At 43.5% G+C, this 21,939-nt stretch overlaps 3 protein-coding genes across 7 annotated transcripts; 1 reads left to right on the top strand and 2 right to left on the bottom strand.

Annotated features, from left to right (window-relative positions):
* Positions 1 to 430: 430 nt before the first annotated feature.
* LOC106611694 (ubiquitin-conjugating enzyme E2 K) lies at positions 431 to 4,147 on the bottom strand. 3 transcript variants are annotated; one of them, XM_014212167.3, is made up of 7 exons: positions 3,758 to 4,147; positions 2,730 to 2,823; positions 2,369 to 2,427; positions 2,166 to 2,248; positions 1,949 to 2,048; positions 1,591 to 1,719; positions 431 to 1,379 (listed from the first exon to the last, which is right to left on the bottom strand). In XM_014212167.3, exons 1-7 carry the CDS (start codon positions 3,818 to 3,820, stop codon positions 1,305 to 1,307), a joined length of 603 nt encoding a protein of 200 aa, XP_014067642.1. In that variant the 5' UTR covers positions 3,821 to 4,147; the 3' UTR covers positions 431 to 1,304. The 3 variants fall into 3 exon arrangements, with proteins under 3 accessions (XP_014067642.1, XP_014067643.1, XP_045579900.1); XM_014212168.3 differs by lacking the exon at positions 3,758 to 4,147 and adding an exon at positions 3,213 to 3,455 and having other exon boundaries at positions 764 to 1,379; XM_045723944.2 differs by lacking the exon at positions 3,758 to 4,147 and adding an exon at positions 3,172 to 3,216 and having other exon boundaries at positions 764 to 1,379.
* Positions 4,148 to 8,663: 4,516 nt separating this feature from the next.
* Positions 8,664 to 14,665, bottom strand: ints10 (integrator complex subunit 10). 2 transcript variants are annotated; one of them, NM_001173588.1, is made up of 18 exons: positions 14,161 to 14,407; positions 13,911 to 13,978; positions 13,720 to 13,823; positions 13,483 to 13,622; positions 13,313 to 13,394; positions 13,042 to 13,197; positions 12,640 to 12,814; positions 12,353 to 12,522; positions 12,071 to 12,210; positions 11,833 to 11,986; positions 11,638 to 11,720; positions 11,366 to 11,518; positions 11,164 to 11,272; positions 11,002 to 11,081; positions 10,724 to 10,886; positions 10,469 to 10,562; positions 10,045 to 10,113; positions 8,664 to 9,497 (listed from the first exon to the last, which is right to left on the bottom strand). In NM_001173588.1, the coding sequence occupies exons 1-18, from the start codon at positions 14,287 to 14,289 to the stop codon at positions 9,341 to 9,343; spliced, it is 2,226 nt and encodes a 741-aa protein (NP_001167059.1). In that variant the 5' UTR covers positions 14,290 to 14,407; the 3' UTR covers positions 8,664 to 9,340. The 2 variants fall into 2 exon arrangements, with proteins under 2 accessions (NP_001167059.1, XP_014067638.1); XM_014212163.3 differs by lacking the exon at positions 10,045 to 10,113 and having other exon boundaries at positions 8,680 to 9,497; positions 14,161 to 14,665.
* A 323-nt stretch (positions 14,666 to 14,988) lies between these two features.
* Positions 14,989 to 21,599, top strand: LOC106611695 (mitochondrial nicotinamide adenine dinucleotide transporter SLC25A51). 2 transcript variants are annotated; one of them, XM_014212172.3, is made up of 2 exons: positions 14,989 to 15,172; positions 18,290 to 21,599. In XM_014212172.3, exon 2 carries the CDS (start codon positions 18,365 to 18,367, stop codon positions 19,301 to 19,303), a length of 939 nt encoding a protein of 312 aa, XP_014067647.1. In that variant the 5' UTR covers positions 14,989 to 15,172; positions 18,290 to 18,364; the 3' UTR covers positions 19,304 to 21,599. The 2 variants fall into 2 exon arrangements, with proteins under 2 accessions (XP_014067647.1, XP_014067646.1); XM_014212171.3 differs by having other exon boundaries at positions 14,993 to 15,164.
* The last annotated feature ends 340 nt before the right edge of the window (positions 21,600 to 21,939 follow it).

The raw sequence follows: 21,939 nt of genomic DNA, 5'->3' as shown, positions 1-21,939 counted from the left end.
TCAAACAAGAACTGATAGCCCATTGTACAATGTGTTAATCTAGTTCATGCTCTGATCCACTAGCATGTGGGGTTTTAATCATGTCTAGACAGAATCAACCCATTTAGTAAGTCCTTTCGTGCCACTGATAGTGCAGTGCATACAAATTCACTTATTTAAATAAATATGCATATGTATGCAGCCTGGTTACACACACACACACACAATTCTATATTGTATTGCATATGCCTGTTCTACTTTCCTCAAGTATATAATTCCCACTGGACTTTGTTTCTTCCAGCATTATAAATTTAGCTCCTCACCCTAGATTTTTGTACACATACAGGGAGGGAAGACTACTAATCAAACACACAAATGCAAACACACAATACTCAAAAGTAATTCGGCAATATAATGAATTTCTAAAGAGCAAATAAAACATCACCACACATTTTGGATTAATTTACACAGACTTTAATAGCTTTATTTACAGATGAATTCTTTTGAGTTTTTTTTATTTTTTATTTTTTTTACCTCTGTTGGCGTAGTTCAGTGGATGCGATATCTTTCAAACCACTATTTTTTTTAAACTCCCAGTCTTAAATTTGCTTGAGTAGCGTTATCGGTGAACAGTGCGCTGAGCGTTTCTGTTTTCTTTCTCTCTTTTTAAAAACGGGAATCTAAATCGTCTTCCTGTAGGAGGCCAGAACCAGATAAAAAAAAGGGGGAAGAAGAAAGAGTGATGATGATAGTCATGACAGGCTTGAGAGGGGTGGGACTCCCTGCTGATGGGGTGGAGAGTTTAGGATGGTAAGACTAAGACAGTTGACACATCATATGGCTACTGCAAGTGCTAGGAAACATCAGTGATGTGGTAAGTGCCAAAATGGTGGAGATTTCTCTGTTCAAACAATCCTACAACACTTCCTTATTTCTTCAAGGTCATAACTGATGTAAAAGGATTGTATACGTCATAGGACGCCGGTGGAGAGTGTTTAGACAAAGCCAGTGAGTCTGAAGGAGTTGGGATGGTAATGGACATGAATAGCATGAGTAGAGAGGGAGAGGAATGGCACATGGCCTAAGGGAAGGAGTCATTTGATTGAGGTATGTGAAATGATGGCAGGGAACAATGCCAATGTGAAGATGGCAGGGAAGATGGAGGAGAGTGGTACAGAGATGATGACAATGGGAGAAATGCCAGGAGGTTGAGAGGGGGTATCCAACAGGTAGATGAGAGGGGTGAGGGGTCAGAGGGACAGCAGAGAAGAGGGCTTCAGATGGAGGGAGACTGAAGGAGAGGGGTCAGATGGGGGCGTTGAGACTCAGTTACTGAGCAGTAGCTCTGTTGCTGTCTCCACATCCCAGGATTTCGACGACAACGCCACTATTACTGCATTCTGTGGAGACGGGACAAACAGGAGTGTAAGAAGTTTAGAACACTGTCATAACTGTGCTACAGTATTCAAAACACTAAACTGAGATCCAATGGTGAACCATATTAAAATGGGATCAAAGAACACCACCTATCAACAGTGGTCTTGTAATACCATAATAAAGCGTAAATGACCTATGAAGGTATGAGACAGTAATAAGGGGTTGGTCACTCACTTTGTCAAAGCCCATGGCACAGAGTTTGTCTATTTTGCGTGTGTACTCTGGGCTGGAGGAGGGGGCGCCGGCGTACACATGAGACCAGAGTCTGGCCGTCTGTTTGAACATCTCTGGATTCTGCTTATACTGGGGGGAGAGAGAGAGAAAGAGAGAAAAAAAAGAGAGAAAGAAATAAAGAACACATCACAATACCGAGCAGGCAGCAAGACAGCAGCATAGAAACCTCACTAGGTGACAATTTAGTAAATCACATTTACTCAACGAACAAATGGTCAAATCTACAAACAGAGGCATACTTATTATGCATACTCTCCCTCTCTCACACACAGACATAGAAACCCAGTGTTCCTCTCACCTGATTGGCCACCACAGCGTCCTGTGGGTCATCTGGTTCTGCAGCTGCCAGTAAGGCCTGTAGTGACAACAGCACTGTCCTCAGCGTCATAGCTGCCGCCCTGTCAGACACACAGAGGAGATGGTATTAGAGTACTAAGAACTAGGATCATCCGTAACTAAGACATGACAATGAAAAAAAATAAACCTTTAAAGAGTATTGGAACAGGGTGACTTACCACTGGTCTTTGAGGATGTCCAGACATATAGCACCTGTGACTGAGCTGATGTTGGGATGCCAGATCTTTGTGATAAATCGCACCTGGGAAGCACATAAACAAGCAACTGAATAGGCAAAGGACTAGCAAAGGACTTCACAGGTCAATGTTGACAAAATTCACAACTGAACAATAAACATTAGAATGTTATTTTTTATACATACCTTTGGTGGATTGAAGGGATATGTTTCTGGAATTTTAATTTCTAGTTGATATCTGCCACCTGAAAAATACAGAAAGCAAATAGTTATGACAGCAAGAACGCCAACATACGCACAAGTACTAACTAAAACATGGGATCAAGCGACTGCTCAAATCTTCTGTAACCTTTTGCATGACACAAGCCTAGCTCCCTTGATGGAAAACTGCTTTGAATCCTATTGTGGCGCATTAGACAGACTCGAGTTTGACCCAGGTAAGCTAAGTAAGTCTGCCTCAGCCCTCAACTAAACACAGGTAGGTCTGTCCCAGGTAAACCAGTTAGGTGTGTCCACAGTCCCAAGTCAGCAAACCCCGGCCTCTCACCTTCATATGGCGTGTCAGGTGGCCCTGCGATCTCCCCCTTCAGCTCTGTGAAGTTTTCATCCACTAGGTCCACCTTTATCTGGTTTTTACTCGTCTGTCAGAGAAGGAGAGAAGCAGAGGTCACCAGTTGGTTCTGTCACAGATCATGTGCTGGGGTGTAAGGAAAGGAGGGGTAGCCATAAGAGAGTACCTCATCTCTACCCAACTTCCTCTCAACAGACATACTCACAGAACGATCGGTGACAGCTAATACTTTCACATGACCTGTCTCCTTCCACTTGAATATGACATATCATTTGATAAGAAGCAACAGTATGAGAAGTTTGTCAGTTCCAAGTTGTGCCTTGTGCTACACATTCTTACGGGATATGCAAAACTAGTTGGCTAACGTTAACTCCATTCACTATTAAAATACTACCATGACACTTATGTTGCTCAATACCTTTAACTTTCGATGCATGGCATGAAGCATGTCATAATCACCTGCAACAGGACAAGTAGGTAGAAAATGTCACGCTAGCTTTCGAACCCAAATCTGCCAATGCGGCAGAAGTTGACACCCTGGTAGTAAAAACACAGCGTTAACTGTGGCTGGCAAATATCATACTTCTTAGTTGACTAGTTAGCTACCACCCCTAGTCTGACGTTAGAAAGGTTAATTAAGCCTCATAATAAACCAGCGTGACTTCTTTCAATGGTTAGCTAGCTACCTTCGCTGGAAACGCTAATGTTAGCGTCAAGTTAAACATAGTTAGTTAAATTAGCAGCATAACGTTAACCAACGTTGCGAAAAATCCAGTCACGCGTTCCTTCCTTGGCCTTCGTTTGCAAACAAGGTAGTTAGCGCCTCGTCCTTCACCTTTGTTAACATCTGGCTAAGTAACCTCAGTAGCTAGCTGCTAGATAATAAAACACTCATTTTCAACAACAGGCAATCGTGTTAGACACCAACTCAGCTAGCGTTAGCTTGCTAGCTAGCTAGATATTTAGCGTATCGTTCACGGTCGATTAAAAAAAAATAAGCCCACCTCCTCGCTTTTGAGAACCTCTTTAAATTCCCGTTTTATCCTTTGAACCGCGATGTTGGCCATGATTTCGCCGTGTTTCTGTCGGAAGGGAACACGATCCTCTCGCTCAGTCAGGCCTCGCTTGGCTTCAGCCCTACTAGTAGCTAGCTAACCCAGCTAATTCGCAGTCCCCCTCGCACTTTCGTTCTTTCTGCCTGTCACTTTTGGATCCAAGCAACAATAACAGTTGCAAGGGTACAGCTAGTTACCACTAAATGCTAAGTTCTGCGGAAACGTGACTGAGCCACGATGTCATAAAATATATCGCTAGCTAGTTACAAAAGAGCCGAGGGACATGTGTATTTTCTGGAAATATTGTCACAATGTACGCAGTTGACAGTTTGTGATGCTGGAAACATTTTAATACCAACTGCATGCAAGCTGAAAAGCGGATCATGTGATTTCGACAGCATTGCTTTGCTGTACGCTACTTGTCATTAGTTCCCTCCCTGTCATTACATTCCAGAGACGCTTGTCTGCAATACCTGGTACACCTATTTATTGTATGAGTGGACAATGAAAAACAGGCCTAGAATTGCTTATATATGCTTGATTATATTGTCCAAAGTATAATTTAATATATAAATAATTACACTGTACATTTAACATTATTTTTATTGTTACCTATCTGGACCTCAATGATGCAACATGGGGCAACATTCAGAATCTGCCTATAGAAAAATATGTATCTGGGACACAACTCTCAATTCAACAGTATATACTTATATATGGTTCACTGCTTCATAAGCCCTTGCTGGATCTAAAATGATGATGAGGAAGCGATAAACATAGGATGAGAACAACGTCAAGAGTTATTCTATCAATCTATCAGAACAAACAAAGCATTTCCTTATTTGTATTAGTGGTCTTTGACTGTCTCAACCTAGAAAAACTGCTTCATGTGGAGATGGCATATCACTACAAATGACAGCTCAAGATGACTTAACTATCTAGTATGTCAGTTTATTTACATACTAAAATCAGACTCTGTGGTAGACTATGGTATTCATTCATCCTGTACTCTGTCTCTATTTTCTACCTTTCTCAGCCTGTGTGTCATGGTCAGCTCTATCTCTCTGTTTTCTCACCAAGGGCCTTGAACCAGCGTTGGGACATAAGACCCCCACTAGGGGGCAGCAGTGTCTCAAAGAAACAGTGCGCGCATAGAACAGCAACATTTCTGGCACAATCAAAGCTTCTACAACAGATAACATCAATTTGAAAAAGGGAAAGCTGCAACATACAGTTGTATTTTATTGAATTTCATATATAGCAAATTATTATGGTTTAATTTACAGAATAACATATGTTGTATTTACAATGACATTACATATCATCTTTACCCCCCCAAAAATCGCACAATAAATTTGTCAAACTAAACAAGTGCTTGAGTTGGCCATCCTATAGATAACATGTCTCTGGAGCCCAGAGAGAAAAATACTTCTGCCATCAGTCCAGACTCCCTATGAACTTCCTATGATTACAAGTATACAAAGACATGAGATCAGGACACAGAGTGATACACACTAACAAGTCATACAGGGCAGTCTATTGTTGGCCTACACGATACACGATCAGTCCATCACAATAGCAGCATTCATAGAAGGTCTCAAGTTATAGCCAACCGCTGTCAACGAAACAACAAAACAGTCTCATGGCTACATTATACTCATGTCTATAGGGAAGGACTGATGATTGGCTGAGAGAAAGTGATGATAAAAAGATTGTGGGGGCTGTTTTGTTAGACTTCAGTGTGGCTTTTGACATTATCGATCATAGTCTGCTGCTAGAAAAACGTATGTGTTATGGCTTTACACCCCCTGCTATATTGTGGATAAAAAGTTAGCTGTCTAACAGAACACAGAGGATGTTCTTTAATGGAAGCCTCTCCAACATAATCCAGGTAGAATCAGGAATTCCCCAGGGCAGCTGTCTAGGCCCCTTACTTTTTTCAATCTTTACTAATGACATGCCACTGGCTTTGAATAAACCCAGTGTGTCTATGTATGCGGAGGACTCAACACTATACATGTCAGCTACTACAGCGACTGAAATGACTGCAACATTTAACAAAGAGGTGCAGTTAGTTTCAGAGTGGGTGGCAAGGAATAAGTTAGTTCTAAATATTTCTAAAACAAAAAACATAGCATCTTTCACTCATGCTGCCAAACATACCCTCGTAAAACTGACCATTCTCGACTTTGGCGATGTCATTTACAAAAAAGCCTCCAATACCCTACTCAATAAATTGGATGCAGTCCATCACAGTGCCATCCGTTTTGTCACCAAAGCCTCATATACTACCCACCACTGCGACCTGTACGCTCTCGTTGGCTGGCCCTCGCTTCATACTCGTCGCCAAACCCACTGGCTCCAGGTCATCTACAAGACCCTGCTAGGTAAAGTTCCCCCTTATCTCAGCTCGCTGGTCAACATAGCAGCACCCACCTGTAGCACGCGCTCCAGCAGGTATATCTCTCTGGTCACCCCCAAAGCCAATTCCTCCTTTGGCCGCCTCTCCTTCCAGTTCTCTGCTGCCAATGACTGGAACGAACTACAAAAATCTCTAAAACTGGAAACACTTATCTCCCTCACTAGCTTTAAGCACCAGCTGTCAGAGCAGCTCACAGATTACTGCACCTGTACATAGCCCATCTATAATTTAGCCCAAACAACTACCACTTCCCCTACTGTATTTATTTATTTTGCTCCTTTGCACCCCATTATTTCCATTTCTACTTTGCACTTTCTTCCACTGCAAATCTACCATTCCAGTGTTTTACTTGCTATATTGTATTTACTTTGCCACCATGGCCTTTTTTGCCTTTACCTCCCTTATCTCACCTCATTTGCTCACTTTGTATATAGACTTATCTTTCTACTATATTATTGACTGTATGTTTGTTTTACTCCATGTGTAACTCTGTGTTGTTGTATGTGTCAAACTGCTTGCTTTATCTTGGCCAGGTCGCAATTGTAAATGAGAACTTGTTCTCAACTTGCCTACCTGGTTAAATAAAGGTGAAATAAATAAATAAAAAATAAATAAAAAACTAAACCTCAACTAAATTTTGTAACAAATAATGTGGAAATTGAGCAAGTTGAAGTGACCAAACTGCTTGGAGTAAACCTGGATTGTAAACTGTCATGGTCAAAACATATTGATACAACAGTAGCTAAGATGGGGAGAATAAAAAAATCCATAATAAAGCGCTGCTCTACCTTCTTAACAGTACTATCAACAAGGCAGGTCCTACAGGCCCTAGTTTTGCCGCACCTGGACTACTGTTCAGTCGTGTGGCCAGGTGCCACAAAAAGGGACTTAGGAAAATTGCAATTGGCTCAGAACAGGGCAGCACGGCTGGCACTTGGATGTACACAGAGAGCTAATATTAATAATATGCATGTCAATCTCCGTTTGCTCAAAGTGGTCAATAGATTGACTACATCACTACTTGTATTTATGAGAGGCATTGACATGTTGAATGCACCGAGTTGTCTGTTTGAACTACTGGAGCACAGCTTGGACACCTATGCATACCCCACAAGACATGCCACAAGAGGTCTCTTCATAGTCCCCAATTCCAGAACAGACTATGGGAGGCGTACAGTACTAACTACATAGAACCATGACTACATGGAACTCTATTCCACATCAAGTAACTGATGCAAGCCGTACAATTTAATGAAAAAATATATAAAATACACCTTATGGAACATCTGGGACTGTGAGGCAACACAAACATAGGCACAGACACATTCATACACACACACACGATAACATATGCACTATACACAAGTCAGCACCGCTGGGCAGAGTGAAGTGGGAGTGTTTCAAAGTGCACTGAACGTGGCATGAGGCCGTACATTCCTTGTCCTGTCATTGTTGACACGTAATAGGTGAATGTTATAACATTGTCCCTTTGAGTTGTTGGTAGGGCTTGTTGGTCTAGGGGTATGATTCTCGCTTTGGGTACGAGAGGTCCCGGGTTCAAATCCCGGACGAGCCCGAATTTTAAAACGTTTGGGTTTTTGTCATTATATGTTTGTAAAAATGTGTTCTCTTGATTTATCTTTTTAATCAATAAAAATCAATAAGTTAAATCTAAAAATTCCTATTTTATAATGAAGCCATACATTGAGTAATATATTATCATAGCCACCAGTCGATGCCAAATCCACAGCAAAATCGCGACTTCATTGCGTGTCAAACTCCTCTATCTCTGCCCATCACTGTGTATTCGGCGCATGTGACAAATACTTTTGATTTGATTAATATAAGGAACTTTAAACGATTTATGCTTTTACTTTTGCTACTTAAGTATATTTAAAACCAAATACTTTTAGACTTTTACTCAAGTAGAATTTTACTGGCTGACTTTCACTTTTACTTGAGTAACTTTCTATTAAGGTATCTATACTTTTACTCAAGTATGACAATTGGGTACTTTTCCCACAACTGGTCAAGAGCCTGCTCTTGCTAACCTGGAGAACTCCGGCGGGGGGCTCCACATCTGTCACCATGAGGGACTTCGTCCCAGGGAAGACGATCGTGGAGAACATCATCCAATGTGTGGAGAGGAGCCGGCGATGTGTGTTCATCCTCTCTGGCCACTTCGTCCGGAGCGAGTGGTGCTACTACGAGCTGTACTTTGTTAGCCATCAGCGGCTGTCCTGTGGGTTTGACAGTGACATCCTGGTGCTACTGGAGCCTCAGTACATGATCCCTTCCAAGTACTACCAATGAAGGCTATGATGGGCAGGCACACCTACCTGGAGTGGCCCCAGGACAGAGGCAAGCATAGGCTGTTCTGGGCCAACCTCAGGGCTGCACTGCAGTGGTGGAGAAATCAAGAAAGAACTGTTGTTTCCAACCAGTCAGGTTTAATGGAGAATTAATATAAACTACATTTATTTTACTACAGCTTTATAAAAAAGAAAAACAATAAAACGTTACCTAACAATATCAAGCTCACATTTGTCAACTTTCCAACAATCTCACAATGATTTGGAACCTCTATTTTTTTCACACGCTTCACAGAATTATCCAACTAGGCAAAATAAACAAAATGTATCAAGATAGCCAATGAAAGACACACTAGACAGAAAATACAGACACACTATACACCACCAATACCAGTTAAGTATCCTCAGAAACAGTTTGCTCCCCAAGTACAGAACCTTCTCTGAAAGTACATCCTCTGAAAGTAACCTTTTAAGTTTAAGGCAAGAAGCACAAAAAGTGTCCAATATTTTACCCTCATGAAAATAGCACCATAAATAAAACCTTGAAAGAGGAAAACAAAGAATCTGCCTCTTTCTAATTATGTGTGTTATTTGGTCATAGAGGCTGTTCAGGGGTCAGGAGTTCATTTGTCAGGTCTGATGGAAGACGACGATGGTCTTCTGGGCACACAAGCTGCAAGGAAGACCAGGCTTTCACTGTGGACATTAGACCCATAAGCCTGGGCTCCTGGTCTCAACAGGTTCAAAAGTCAGATGTCTGAGGTTTAAAGGTGAAGGGGTCAGAGGTTAGGTGTCATATCAGGGCAGGGACTGGATGATGATGATCTTCTCGTTGACACAGAAGCGGTGGAGGACAGTGTACAGGTTCTCCCCGCAGCGTGACACCTGTCTCTCCATGGCCAGACGGAAGTCCTCCTTCACCCCTTTAGTGATGCCACGTGTCACCGTGTGGTGCCTACAGGGCAGAGGAAGCCAGACAATGGGCGTGAAAAAGAAACCATTTCTAACATTTTCATAGAAAAACACATGTTCATAATTTTAGAAATCAGACACTTGATAATGTTCATTTTTCTCCAAACCTCTACAGTAACAGTTGAAAACACCAATTTATCAACGATAAAACATAAAATGACACAACATCAAGGAAACAACATGTTTCCCCAAATACAGTATTCATAGTTTTGAGATGGAATGAGAGTATAGGGTATCTACCAACCAGGCAAAATTTAGACGGGGAAGATTCAACAACATCAAAAACAGTAACACATAGTCAAACGTGAATGTTCACAAATGCAATGACAACTACAGATATGAAAAATACAACCAAAATTGACTTTAAAAACATCAGTAACGACCACATAAACGGATGCAATGGGTCAAACGCCTTCTCCAAAATAAAACACGACAAGGACTCGATGAAAACGACAGACCGAAAACCAAAATTAGGTTTGGGGCAGAGGGATGGAGAGAGTGTTTGGGGTAGGGGTGGTGGGCAGGGGTACCTGTCGGTTGTCTGCACCCCAGGTAGCAGCAGGGTGTTTAACTCCCCACCCAGGGCGGGACTAGGGTTCCTGAGGACAGTAAACACCAACATTCATCAACTCACGCTCCGGGTTAGAAGTTGCCCTTAAGCACAAATCTAGGATCAGCTTACCCTCTAAAAATCTTTACGTTTAACATTAAGAGGAAGCATGAAACTGATCATAGATCAGTGTCTAGAGGAAACCTCATTCTACTCCTCAACTCGCACAGAGAGTGGTTGCATTCAAACAACCTAAACAACTTTTTTTCGACCATAGATAGACAGCGCTTTGTACCTCTAACCCTTTCTCAACATAACGCCTGACAGCTGAGCTGCTATTCGCTACATCTATGTGAGCATGACTGCGTAAAATACATAAGCATCTGCCAGTGGGAGGGGCTTACTTGATTAGCATTCCCTGATTGGGCAGTAGTTCCAGCTGGACCCGCCCCCCCTCCGTAGTGCGCAGGTATGCAAACTCCTCCAGCATATCAATATCTGAATGAGTTAAAGTCAAACAACAGAGAGAAAAAAGCTCAAAAGTGTCTGTAATCCCCAGTCGTTCTCATATCTGCTCAACCAACTCGTTAGTCTTGGATTGTTTAGATATAAAATAATAATAATAATATTGTTTTAGCTATACTGTATGATAAGGATACTGGTGACGTAGTTGAAGAAGTTCTCATACTGGAAGCTGCCCTGCTGACAGATCTTATCAATGGCTTTCAGGAACAGAGACTCGCCCTGTGGCCAATCGTGTTGCAGGAGCACCACCACGTGACCCAAGGAGAGGTCGTCTCGGCTGTCCGTGAAGGCACGAAGCTGATTGGATGAAAATGAAAATAGGTTATTTGAGTTTAAGGGGAATTAAAACCTGCAGACCCTTATCAAAATAGTTCTGTGTTTAGCGTTATTTGTCAGGGCAGTGTTGAGGTACCTTGAAACAGGCGAACATCAGCTGAAGACAGAATGGCAGAATCGCTTTACTCGTACAGGGCAGCAGCCTCAGATCATTGCCTAGCAACAAAAATACACCACATTGTAAGCATGGACATAAAACAAAGACATTTGAAGATATCTCACACACAGTGAAACTTACCTTTCCTGGGCTTGTTTCTGTCTTTGCCCGATTCGTCAGTGTTCTTGACTGGGTCCTGGTTTTGGGGGACCAGCCCACCAACTACATCAAGTAACTTTTCACACGCCATCTGATACAGACGGAGACACAGAAAAACAGTGACGCAATCTCTCTCTGGTTGTATGCATGTTTCTGGATGAGCTCTCTGTATGTGCATACCCACCCTGTACTCTCCCAGTGCGTAGTGGCAGGAGGCCTGCTGTATAAGGGTCCTGTGGTGCTCCAGGTTACCCTGTCCTGGGGAGCTCTGTCCAGGCAGAGGCTGCTGAAACCCAGACATCTGGAGTAGGCTGGACAGGGCCTTACGGTAATGACCCTGGGGGAGAGGACACACACATTGGCATTGAACACAAATCCATGGACATACACAGACAAACATGTACATACAAAACACTGATGAACTCCTAACGAACAATGATCATTATTTCTGTTTACCTGGTATATGATCATATCTGTGAAGAATATTCTGAACCACAGCCAGTTGTCTGTCTTCCAGGAGGAACAGATCTTGTTGAATTCTGGAGAATGGGTGTGAAAACATTTCATCAGAACGACAGACATTTGCTTAGACAGGACACACATTTAGAGAGCACGCAGTTAGGAGCTGGGGGATGTATTTGGAGGGCGTACCGGTCCCCAGGCTGTCGTGGGACTGGAGGAGATCCCAGCTCTCCCTGGCCAAACGGAAGCTCTCCAGAGTCTCTGCCCACCCGGGCATCTCTGTTTTGTTGACCATGATGTTCCGGCCACGCCCCTTCCCCATGCCCTCGTCATCGTCTGAGCTCTGAAGAAACACACCCAAATACATTCATGAGCATGTACACACACACACACACAGTCCACAATGACATCTCATCTATCCTCTCACCATGGTCTTCTCGCGGCCGTCGGCCAGTTTGCGTTTCTTGTGAGCGTGTTTCCCTGCTCCTCTCTCCAGTTCTACCTCACTGTACACTGAGCTCAGGTCCTCCAGCAGTATCCACGACCCAGAGGCCAACGCATTCACACCTGCAACACACAAACAACCTCACTGTAAACTGAGGAGCGCCTCAAACAGAATCTCCACAAGACCAACGCTCAAAGGACAAAATGGACAATTTCACAGTCATGTGAATACAAATACATATGAACACACGGGGGAGAGACTGACCGTGAAACAGAGCAGGCTGTACAGCTGAGACGTAGAGGTAGGCACTGCGGAAGAGGACCAGCGAGGCACAGATGACCACCTGACTGCAGCACCGCGACCTGGTCTCTCCCTCTAGACTGGGCAGGTAGCAACACAGCTCCTTAACCCACTGCAGCATCTCCACGTAGCCCCTACAAAACACACACATGCATAGAGTATGTATAGGCTAACCACTCACACTCATAAGTAAACACACACACATTCACTTTAGTTACACACACATACTGGGAGATCATCTGTGCTCCTACCTCTGTCCCTTGTCCGCCTGCCACTCGCAACGAGCCCCCACCACTGCCAGGATATCCAGCAGTCTCTCCCAGGGCTCAGCCACCAGCGACGACTTCTCTGACAGCCCCTCAATCACATAGCGCTGGGACCCCCGAGACACACTGGGAGACTTCATTCCACCACCCTCCTGAGAGCCTGAGAGAAGGGAGAAGATGAGTACAGAGCAACGTCATTGGACATTGAAACACGTGAAAATGGAAAGTGTAAGAAAATGTGCAGAAAGAAAAAAGGTAGAAATTGAGGAGGGTAAAACAAAAATCATAAAACTAGCTGATGGCATGCAAGTAGTAGCAATGTGGAGATGGCATGCAATGAGAAAGAAATTAGATCAAATGCAGATATTATAAATAGTACTCAGCTACCGTTTAGGGCTTTGCCCTGCAGCTGTCCGTCAGCAGAAGGGCCCCGCGTGACATAACCGATGTAGAACTCTGCTGCTTTCAGCATGTACTTCAGCAGCAGACTGGCAGGCAGACGCATGTCCACGTTGTTAATGATCAACGGGAGAACGTCACACACTGTGAGAGAGGAAGAAAAGTAACATAGAATGCATATATAGTTACTTTACATTTGTCTTCTTTTGAGATCCAAATGTTCTAGGTTTTGATAATCTGATTCAGAGAAATCTCTCACCAAACAGCTTCCTGAAACAGTTGACAGGTGTCTCCAGTTTTTCAGCCGTCTCCGCCTCCAATAGGGAATCTCCCAAGTTGACCTAGAATGCGAGTGCAAACAAAGCTACAGATAAATTATTCTGTGTTATTGAACACGGTGTTGAAGGTCAGAGGTGAGAGGTTACGTACCCCGTGTTGGACCACAGACTCTGGGAAGCGCCTGAGCAGTAACAGAAGCATCTCAGCCTTCTCCAGGGTGTTGAAGCACTGTTCTGTAGCCTTCAACAGCACCTCACACTGCACTGGGCCGGGCAGGGTTTCAAACAGACCTACAGTAAACACACACAATACAATGTTAACACTTCTAACATTTTACCCAATCAGGAAAGATCTCATGTAGATCTAACACACACACACAGTCCTCACCTCGTAGGAACTGAGCTTGTTTGTCCTGACAGTCACTCCGCAGGGCAGCTGTGATGACAGTAATCTCCCGCCACACAACAGGCTGATCAGGGAAATTGATGAACCTGAAGGACACAGCACACACAACAGCAGTTACATCAGTCATCAACAGTACTGTGTGCCGAAGTAGCGAGATAAGAACTTTCACTCACATGTCATACAGCAGTCTGCCCGCTGAAGCCGTCTTCTCTGCATTTCTCTCAATGGTGTACATCTCATGCTGTCAAGACAAGAGACCAATGTGACATTCCATTCCAGCCTTCGTGCCACAAAGCCAATGACCAGACCTCTTGACAGAGACTAGCTTGACTACTACATGTGTTCCAAATGGCTCGTTAGTAATTTGTCAAACCCGAGTTTAGTCCGCTAGCGTTTCAATGTCATTCACTAGACGCAGCTTACCTGAATATTGAAGTCCGTGGGATAGAGGGTTCGGGCGGTTATCAGCCAAGCCTTGGCTGCACACGGGTCCTCGGACACTAGATCCCGAGCCCGTTTCACTAAAAACTCGCAGTCCTTTTGTGCTGACATATTTGCTCGTATTATTGAAGTCCGTGAGGTACAGGGTTAGTGCGGTTATCAGACATAAACAAACCAAAATATGAATTTCCTTTTTGTTGAAACTGGGACATTTGTTTATCGCTCCGCTCAATGGCAACCTTTTGATGACATCACGACTTGCAGTCGCAGATGTGATGTCACTGGGCTCGAGGGATCATATTTCCAGGTAAATGCAGCCACTTGGTGTAATGACAGAATATTGCACTCATAAAATGAAGGGCGAATCTTGAGGAAAACGCGTCAACGCAAAATAAACATCATAAAAAGCACGGCTTTATTAAATAATAATAATAATAATGTAACCTTGATTTAACTAGTCAAGTCAGTTAAGAACAAATTCGTATTTACAATGACGGCCTACCCCGGACGACGCTGGCCCAATTGTGCGCAGCCCTATGGGACTCCCAATTACGGCCGGATGTTATACAGCCTGGATTCGAACCAGGGACTGTAGTGACGCATCTTGCACTGAGATGTAGTGCCTAGACAACTGCGCCACTCCATTCTAGTCATGGAGTTAACCCTCAAAATATAATCCATTCGAGATGCAAATGTTATTTTGTCAAATATACATTGTAAACCTGTTTCAAGAGAACCAACAGGAATAGCCTAAAATTTTCCACCAAAAACTGTGGTGGAAATGAAATGAAAACATGTTTTTTTTTGCGCAGGCGCCGTGGTCGTAGGGCATGCCCGCTATCTGCATCGCTGTTGGTTTTCCTTCCTGCCTGTTTCACCAGATTCACATCTGAAATCGACACAGCAGACTGTACGACCTAAAATAAGATATTTTCTGTGGTAAAATTACGGTTTCTTCGTGTCAAGGCAAAAGGCAACGGCTGGAGGTAACGCGGCAAGTAAAGTTGGATACGTGGGACATAGTTTTTAAATATAGTATTATAATTAGCTTTTTCACTTTTTTTTTACGTTTACAACGACAGCTTGTGTGGTTTAAAAACAAGTCAAGTTGTCAGCTTTGACACAGTAGTGCAACATGCTAGTTAACGTTAACTAAGTCGCTAGCACAAGGCCAAAGGCCTGCAAACTGTAACTAGCAGAGTCAAAAGGCTGTTAATAACAATAGCTTGCTAATGAAATCTTGACTGTCAAGATTAGCCATGTCACTGGCTAGTAATGGGCCCTCAAATTGATGTTAGCTAACTGGCTTGTTAGTTTAGCGACACCCCTTTCACCTGGTTAACACAACCACAGTCATAATTATGGATAAACTCCGCCCATTTCCACTATTTCTCTAACATTTCATGTGAAACCTAACCATAATTAACCAAATGCCTAACCATAACCTTAAATTAGGACCAAAAAGCTTTTTTTTATTATTGTTAATTTTGACTTTGTGGCTATGGAATCTGACTTAATACCTGTGTTGTCTAACGTTAGTCTAGTGGAAACCCGTTCAACAATCATTTAGCGTTTTATTCTACCGTTCTGAACAGGAAGACAAATTTAGCAGACAGTTTTGTCCTGTGCTTTAGAGTTCGTAAACAAACTAATTCAGAATAATTAAGATTGGATTGTGCAAGTGTGTAATCTTTGGAAATAATACATTATGATAGATTACAACTCAGATTTGAGCATGTCTTTCTTTCAACTTTGTGTGCTTCATTTGGAAGGTGCTTCACATAGCATATCCATGACAGCATTGGCATGCAAATTAGGAGTTCCTAGAAGGCGTTACCCAAGATCCTATAGCAAGAGTACAATGATCAGACCTGTTTTTTTACAGAGTCTGGTTCAGGACAGTTAATTTGTACAAGGTGACAACTTGACCTCTAATGACCCTTCATTGACACTTCTACCACCCTCTGACTTACACTACATGACCACAAGTATGTGGACACCTGCTCATTAAACATTTCATTGTTAAATCATGGGCATTAATATGAAGTTGGTCCCCCCCATGCTGCTGTAACAGCCACTCTTTTGGGAAGGCTTTGCGCTAGATGTTGGAACATTGCTGTGGGGACTTGCTAACAATCAGCTACGAGCATTAGTGAGGTCGGGCACTGATGTTGGGTGAGTAGGCCTGGCTTGCATTCAGTGTTCCAGTTCATCCCAAAGTTCTTCCACACCGATCTTGACAAACCATTATTGTATGAAACTCGCTTTGTGCACTGGGGGCATTGTAATGCTGAAACAGGAAAGGGCCTTCCCCAGACTGTTTCCACAAAGTTGGAAGAACAGACTTGTCTAGAATGTCATTGTATGCTGTAGTGTTAAGATTTCTCTTCACTGAAACTAAGGGGCCTAGTCCGAATCATGAAAAACAGCCCCAAACCATTATTCCTCCTCCACCAAACTTTAGTTGGCACTATGCATTGGGGTAGGTAGTGTTCTCCTGGCATCCGCCAAACCCAAATTTGTCCGTCGGACTGCAAGATGGTGACGCGTTATTCATCGCTCCAGAGAACACTTTCATTGCTCCAGAGTCCAATGGTGGCGAGCTTTACACCACTCCAGCCGACGCTTGGTATTGCGCATTGTGATCTTATGCTCCCGACGAACAGTTCTTGTGCTGACGTTGCTTTCAGAGGCAGTTTGGAACTTGGTAGTGAGTGTTGCAACCGAGGACAGACAATTTTTACGTGCTACAGCCCTCGGCGGTCCTGTTCTGTGAGCTTGCGTGGCCTACCACTTTGTGGCTGAGCCGTTGTTGCTCCTAGACGTTTCCACTTCGCAGTGACAGCACTTGCAGTTGACCGGGGCAGAAATTTGAAGTCACTGAGCTCTTCAGTAAGGTCAATGTTTGTCTATGGAGATTGCATGGCTTTGTGCTCAATGTTACACACCTGTCAGCAACGGGTGTGGCTGAAATAGCCAAATCCACTCATTTGAAGGGGTGTCCACATACTTTTGTGTATTTAGAGCATGCTCTGTGTGTAGGACCTTGTGTTTTCAAGACAACTAGGCTGCATAACATCTAGGCAGATGTATAAATTGTGTGTGTTTATTTATATATATATATATATATATATATATATATATATATACACACACACGTCATTGATTTTAATTCCCCTTCTGATGAACAAATAGCGCCTTTCTCTAAGAACCCTTGTACATTAGACCCAAGTGTTATGCAATAATTCTTATCACTGAGGTGGTAACGGCGGCAAACTTCAATAGAGGCAGCAGCACTTAACTGGATTGTGTTAGTTCGTGGTGCACTGGACTGCATTACCAAACCTGCTTACACAAGATCCTTCTTACATTGGCAACCTGGTCATTGTTTTATAGAATATTAGTATCAACACTAGTCCTACCCAGGGGCGAATAACTGCCCCCTCTCATTGAAGCCACGGCAGTTGAAGGCCGAATGCGGTACTGCAGGCATTGTTAGCAGTGAAGGAAAAAATAAATAATTTAGAAGACATTCATGGTACCAATAATTGCTTCTAATACACCAGATGTATGTCCTTGAACCTATTTATTTTAAAATCGCACACAGAAGTTATAATTTAGTTGCTAATGGGAGCCTGCTGTATCCCGGTCGGCCTTCAACTTGAGTTACTCAATGAGAGGGGGCAGCACTGAGCTAGACTGCAACGTCACTTCCTGGCGTAGCTCAAACTGTGAATGTTATGTCTCCATGAGACGCCATTGTAACCGACTTAATTTGGCTTCAATGCGATATTGAGTTTTCACATTGGAATGAATGGTGTCAAGTGATCGATGGCTTTATCCATTCATATAAACAGTCATTGGTCCTACCGCAGTGCAGAACCTAATGCCTTCTGGATACAAGCCTCGTTGTCACACAGTCCTTCTCTACTATGCATGAGGGAGTTTTTGCAGACTGGTTGACCATCCATTTACAATGTTATTATAGCCATGGCATGTTTTGCTGAGAGGAACAGGAAGCTTCCATTCACAGTTTCAGCATCAATAGATAATATTGCGTTTTAAATATGTGGATTTTCTATTTAATTTTTTTTTAAATTCCCTCCCACAGGTTGAAAATCATCCAAGAGGTCGTCTCCCCAGCGGTGATGTTTGTGGCGTAGGCTCAGGGTGTGTCTCACCTCCCATGGCTGTTACCACCATGGACCCAGAGTCAGCCCGCACATCACAGCCCCAGGGCTCCCTTGGTAAAAGTGGTGGCTCCCTGCTATCTGTCAGGGGTTTGGGGGCAGCGCTCACCCCTCGAGGGAAGCACTATGCGTGTGGTTCCATAGCTGCCTTCACCAACATCATGGTGACATTCCCCATCCAGAAAGTTCTGTTCAGACAGCAGCTGCACGGTGTGCGGGCCAGAGAGGCCGTCGGACAGCTCCAACGGGACGGGATGAGGAACCTCTACAGGGGGCTGCTCCCTCCTCTTCTCCAGAAGACCACCACGGTAGCCATCATGTTCGGCCTGTACGAGGACTTCTCCCATGTCTTACTGGACCAGTTGTCCACAGGCAGCGGCATTCCCGAGCTGGTGACGCGGAGCTTTGCAGCTGCACTGGCAGGCACGGCAGAGGCTGCCCTGATGCCGTTTGAGCGGGTGCAGACTCTCCTCCAGGACCACCGGCACCACGGCCGCTTCCACAACACGGCCCACACCTTCCGGACGCTCCTAAGCGAGTACGGTGTGAAGGAGTGCTACCGCGGCCTGGTGCCAGTCTTAATAAGAAACGGTCCCAGTAACATGCTGTTCTTCGGGCTCCGCGGGCCCATCAAGGAGCAGCTCCCTGAGGCCTCCAGCCGGGCCGGCCACCTGGTCAATGACTTTGTGTGTGGAGGGGTGCTGGGGGCGGCGCTGGGGATCATGTTCTACCCGCTGAACGTGGTGAAGTCCCGTGCCCAGTCCCAAGTTGGGGGCGCGTTCCGGCCTTGTGGGGAGGTGTTAATGACGGTTTGGCGGGAGAGAGGCGGCAGCGTGGCCATGCTGTTCAGAGGGGCCCACCTCAACTACCACCGCTCCCTTCTCTCCTGGGGCATCATCAACGCCACATACGAGCTGCTGCTCAAAGTGTTCTGATACTGAACGGGGGATAGAAAGAGGGGGAGGTGTAGAAAGGGAGCGGGAGAAAAAATGAAAGACTTGGCTAAGTGTTGTTTGAGGGTGAGGATCCCCATTAGCTGTTGCACAAGCAGCAGGTCCATACAGAACATCAATAGACAAGAACAGCTCAAGGACAGAACTACATAAAAAAGAATTACCGGCACCTATAGCATTCATATCAATGCATACACACAAACTATCTAGGTCAAATAGGGGAGAGGCGTTGTGCCGCGAGGTGTTGCTTTATCTGTTTTTTGAATTGATGCTGTCTCTTGTGTTTGGCACTTGAAACTGATGTGCCCACTGCCCACCCAAAAAGGTTCAGATAGTTTATGTGGGGGGTAAGTGTCTACGGCAAGCAGAAGAGGACAGCGGGTATCTGAAAGGTGAAGTTTCTCTACTGACAATGGCCATCGGGTCAGTGTGAGATTAATTGCTGGTCTTGTTTAAAGTCACAGTATCAAAGTGAGAGGTCTGGGTCCAACGAAAGCCTTCAATCTTTTTTTTTATTTTTATAAATGTATCAATTGAAATGGATTTGACAAATGATTGACATTCTGTAAGTACCTTTCCCATTGTAGTCTGATGTGTTACCCAACAAAGTTTCAGAGGCGGTTTCATAGGGGGTAAGCCTTTTCACTGACCAAGAGCACCTCTTAAAGAACTGTTCATTGTATTGACCAGTGATTCTGTGTGCATTGATTATTAGTCCCTTCAACCCCTGCTTTTCCTGCTCTGGTTCTCTGACTGTGAGCTCTGCTATTTACCATGTCGGTCATCTTGGATTCAGATTCGACCCTGTGTGGCGTACGACCCTAGAGGATTGCGGCGTACGACCCTAACTGTGTTTGTCCTGTAGGTATAGCGCTCGCCAGCTTGTAGTCCTAAAACATGGAAATGAGTTACCTCTGGTTCGTTCAGCCATTCCTATAGGGAAAATGAATGGGGAATGAATATGGTTTGGGGATAAACGCCGAAAATAAGGTCAGCATTTAACACAGGCTTAGAAGATCTTATACGTTGTGTTCTATGCGATAATATCAGTAAGTTAACAGGACCTTTATGAATTATGAAGACTGTGCTTTTTTTATTAAATAAATGTGTCAATTCACAAGTGATGTTAGCTGATGATTATTATCTCATAGAACAAAATGACAAATCTCCTAAGCCTGTGTATACCACAGACCTTTATTCAAAAACCCTACAAAAACTCAATTTTGCCATTGCCATGGTTTGTTGGACAAAGCCTGAGTTAGTGCCTACCAAAAGATGCTGTTACTGTTGATCTCGATAGTGCTTTCTTTTACTTGAAAGATGATTGGAAAAAGCAGTAGCTTAGAAGCACAGGGGAACTGGACTAGGGAAGTGCTATATTTCTTCACTGTTATGATGTCATCCAATGCCAATCTAAGCAAATCTTGAAAATGTTTGTCAAATGTGTGTTTAATTAGCATATTCCCGAAGTACTACTTGTAGTGTTTGTCTGTCAAAGTGTTGACAAGTACCCATTGGTTTAAGTATAATTCAAATGTACTTGTTACCCATAACTTCTTGTCCTTCATGAAATGGACTGAAAAAACGTGAGGCAGTGAGACACATTTGGCAATATCTTATAAAAATGACACACCAACAATACAGGAACACAAATGTTTTGCCTATCAATTTATACTTCCATCTCTCGATGTAATCCTTCATTTATACACTTGTTTCTCTCATATGTATTTTTCCCTTGCTCTCTCTTTCTCTCCATTCTTACTGCTGAACACTTGTGCACACCTCTCTGCCCATAACCCCTGTTGACATAATGGGCTCAAATTTTAAGCTTCAGTAGAGGCAGTCGCCGTGCAGCAGCCCACACTGAATATGACAGGCCAGAATAGGGAAGGCATGCTGCTAGGGGATTGAGACTGGGTTAGAAAGAGGGCACTGGAGGAGTATGTGAAACTAGTATGAGCGAGACTGAATGCAGATGAAAGTGAGAATGAGAAAAGGGATGGGGAGTAATGTTGTGGCACAGAAAGTGAAATCTGCCATTTCATTTGACCCTCTCGTGATCTGTATGCCTTCTGTATTTTCAACAACAACAATTCTTAGTGCTGAATAAGATCAGTACAGTTTTCAGTTCGTTTTCTAGCTTTGAAGGTACAAGTATGTTTTACTGAGTATTTCAGTAAGAACTGTCACTAGGCTATTAAATAAAACATTTCCAAATTTCAAATTAATGTGCTGCTAACCAAGCCAGCAAGCATTGAAAATAAACAGTTAAAATGTCTGAACGGTTGAAAGAGAAAGCATACCCTTTGGTCAATTTGTGAATAATCTGTCATTTTTCCCCAATCAAAAACAAGTCATGACATTCAATCATATTGTGAAGATACACTATATACAGTCCCTTCGGAAAGTATTCACACCCCTTGACTTTTTCTGTATTTTGTTGTGTTTGCAGCTTGAATTTAAAATGGATTAAATGGAGATTTTTTGGGGGTCACTGCCCTACACACAATACCCATTAATGTCAAAGTAGAATTGTGATTTTTCACAATGTTAGACTAAAAATGAAAGGCTGAAATGTTTTGAGTCCATAAGAATTCAACCCCTTTGTTTAAAAAGAC

The sequence above is a fragment of the Salmo salar genome, chromosome 09 (genome assembly GCF_965601325.2).
Source record: "Salmo salar chromosome 09, fSalSal1, whole genome shotgun sequence".
Taxonomy (NCBI): domain Eukaryota; kingdom Metazoa; phylum Chordata; class Actinopteri; order Salmoniformes; family Salmonidae; genus Salmo; species Salmo salar.
Note: the sequence above shows the minus strand (reverse complement) of the source record. Positions and strands in the feature narration are given on the sequence as shown.

Coding starts and splice junctions, on each gene's coding strand:
- LOC106611694 (XM_014212167.3), bottom strand. CDS start 3,820: ATGGCCAACATCGCGGTTCAAAGGATAAAACGGGAATTTAAAGAGGTT. Junction 2,824..3,757: donor AGGTTCTCAAAAGCGAGGAG/GTGGGCTTATTT, acceptor CTTCTCTGACAG/ACGAGTAAAAACCAGATAAA. Junction 1,720..1,948: donor ACGCTGTGGTGGCCAATCAG/GTGAGAGGAACA, acceptor CTCTCCCCCCAG/TATAAGCAGAATCCAGAGAT.
- ints10 (NM_001173588.1), bottom strand. CDS start 14,289: ATGTCAGCACAAAAGGACTGCGAGTTTTTAGTGAAACGGGCTCGGGAT. Junction 12,815..13,041: donor GCAGGGCAAAGCCCTAAACG/GTAGCTGAGTAC, acceptor CCCTTCTCTCAG/GCTCTCAGGAGGGTGGTGGA. Junction 11,273..11,365: donor ACGCACTGGGAGAGTACAGG/GTGGGTATGCAC, acceptor CGTCTGTATCAG/ATGGCGTGTGAAAAGTTACT.
- LOC106611695 (XM_014212172.3), top strand. CDS start 18,365: ATGGCTGTTACCACCATGGACCCAGAGTCAGCCCGCACATCACAGCCC.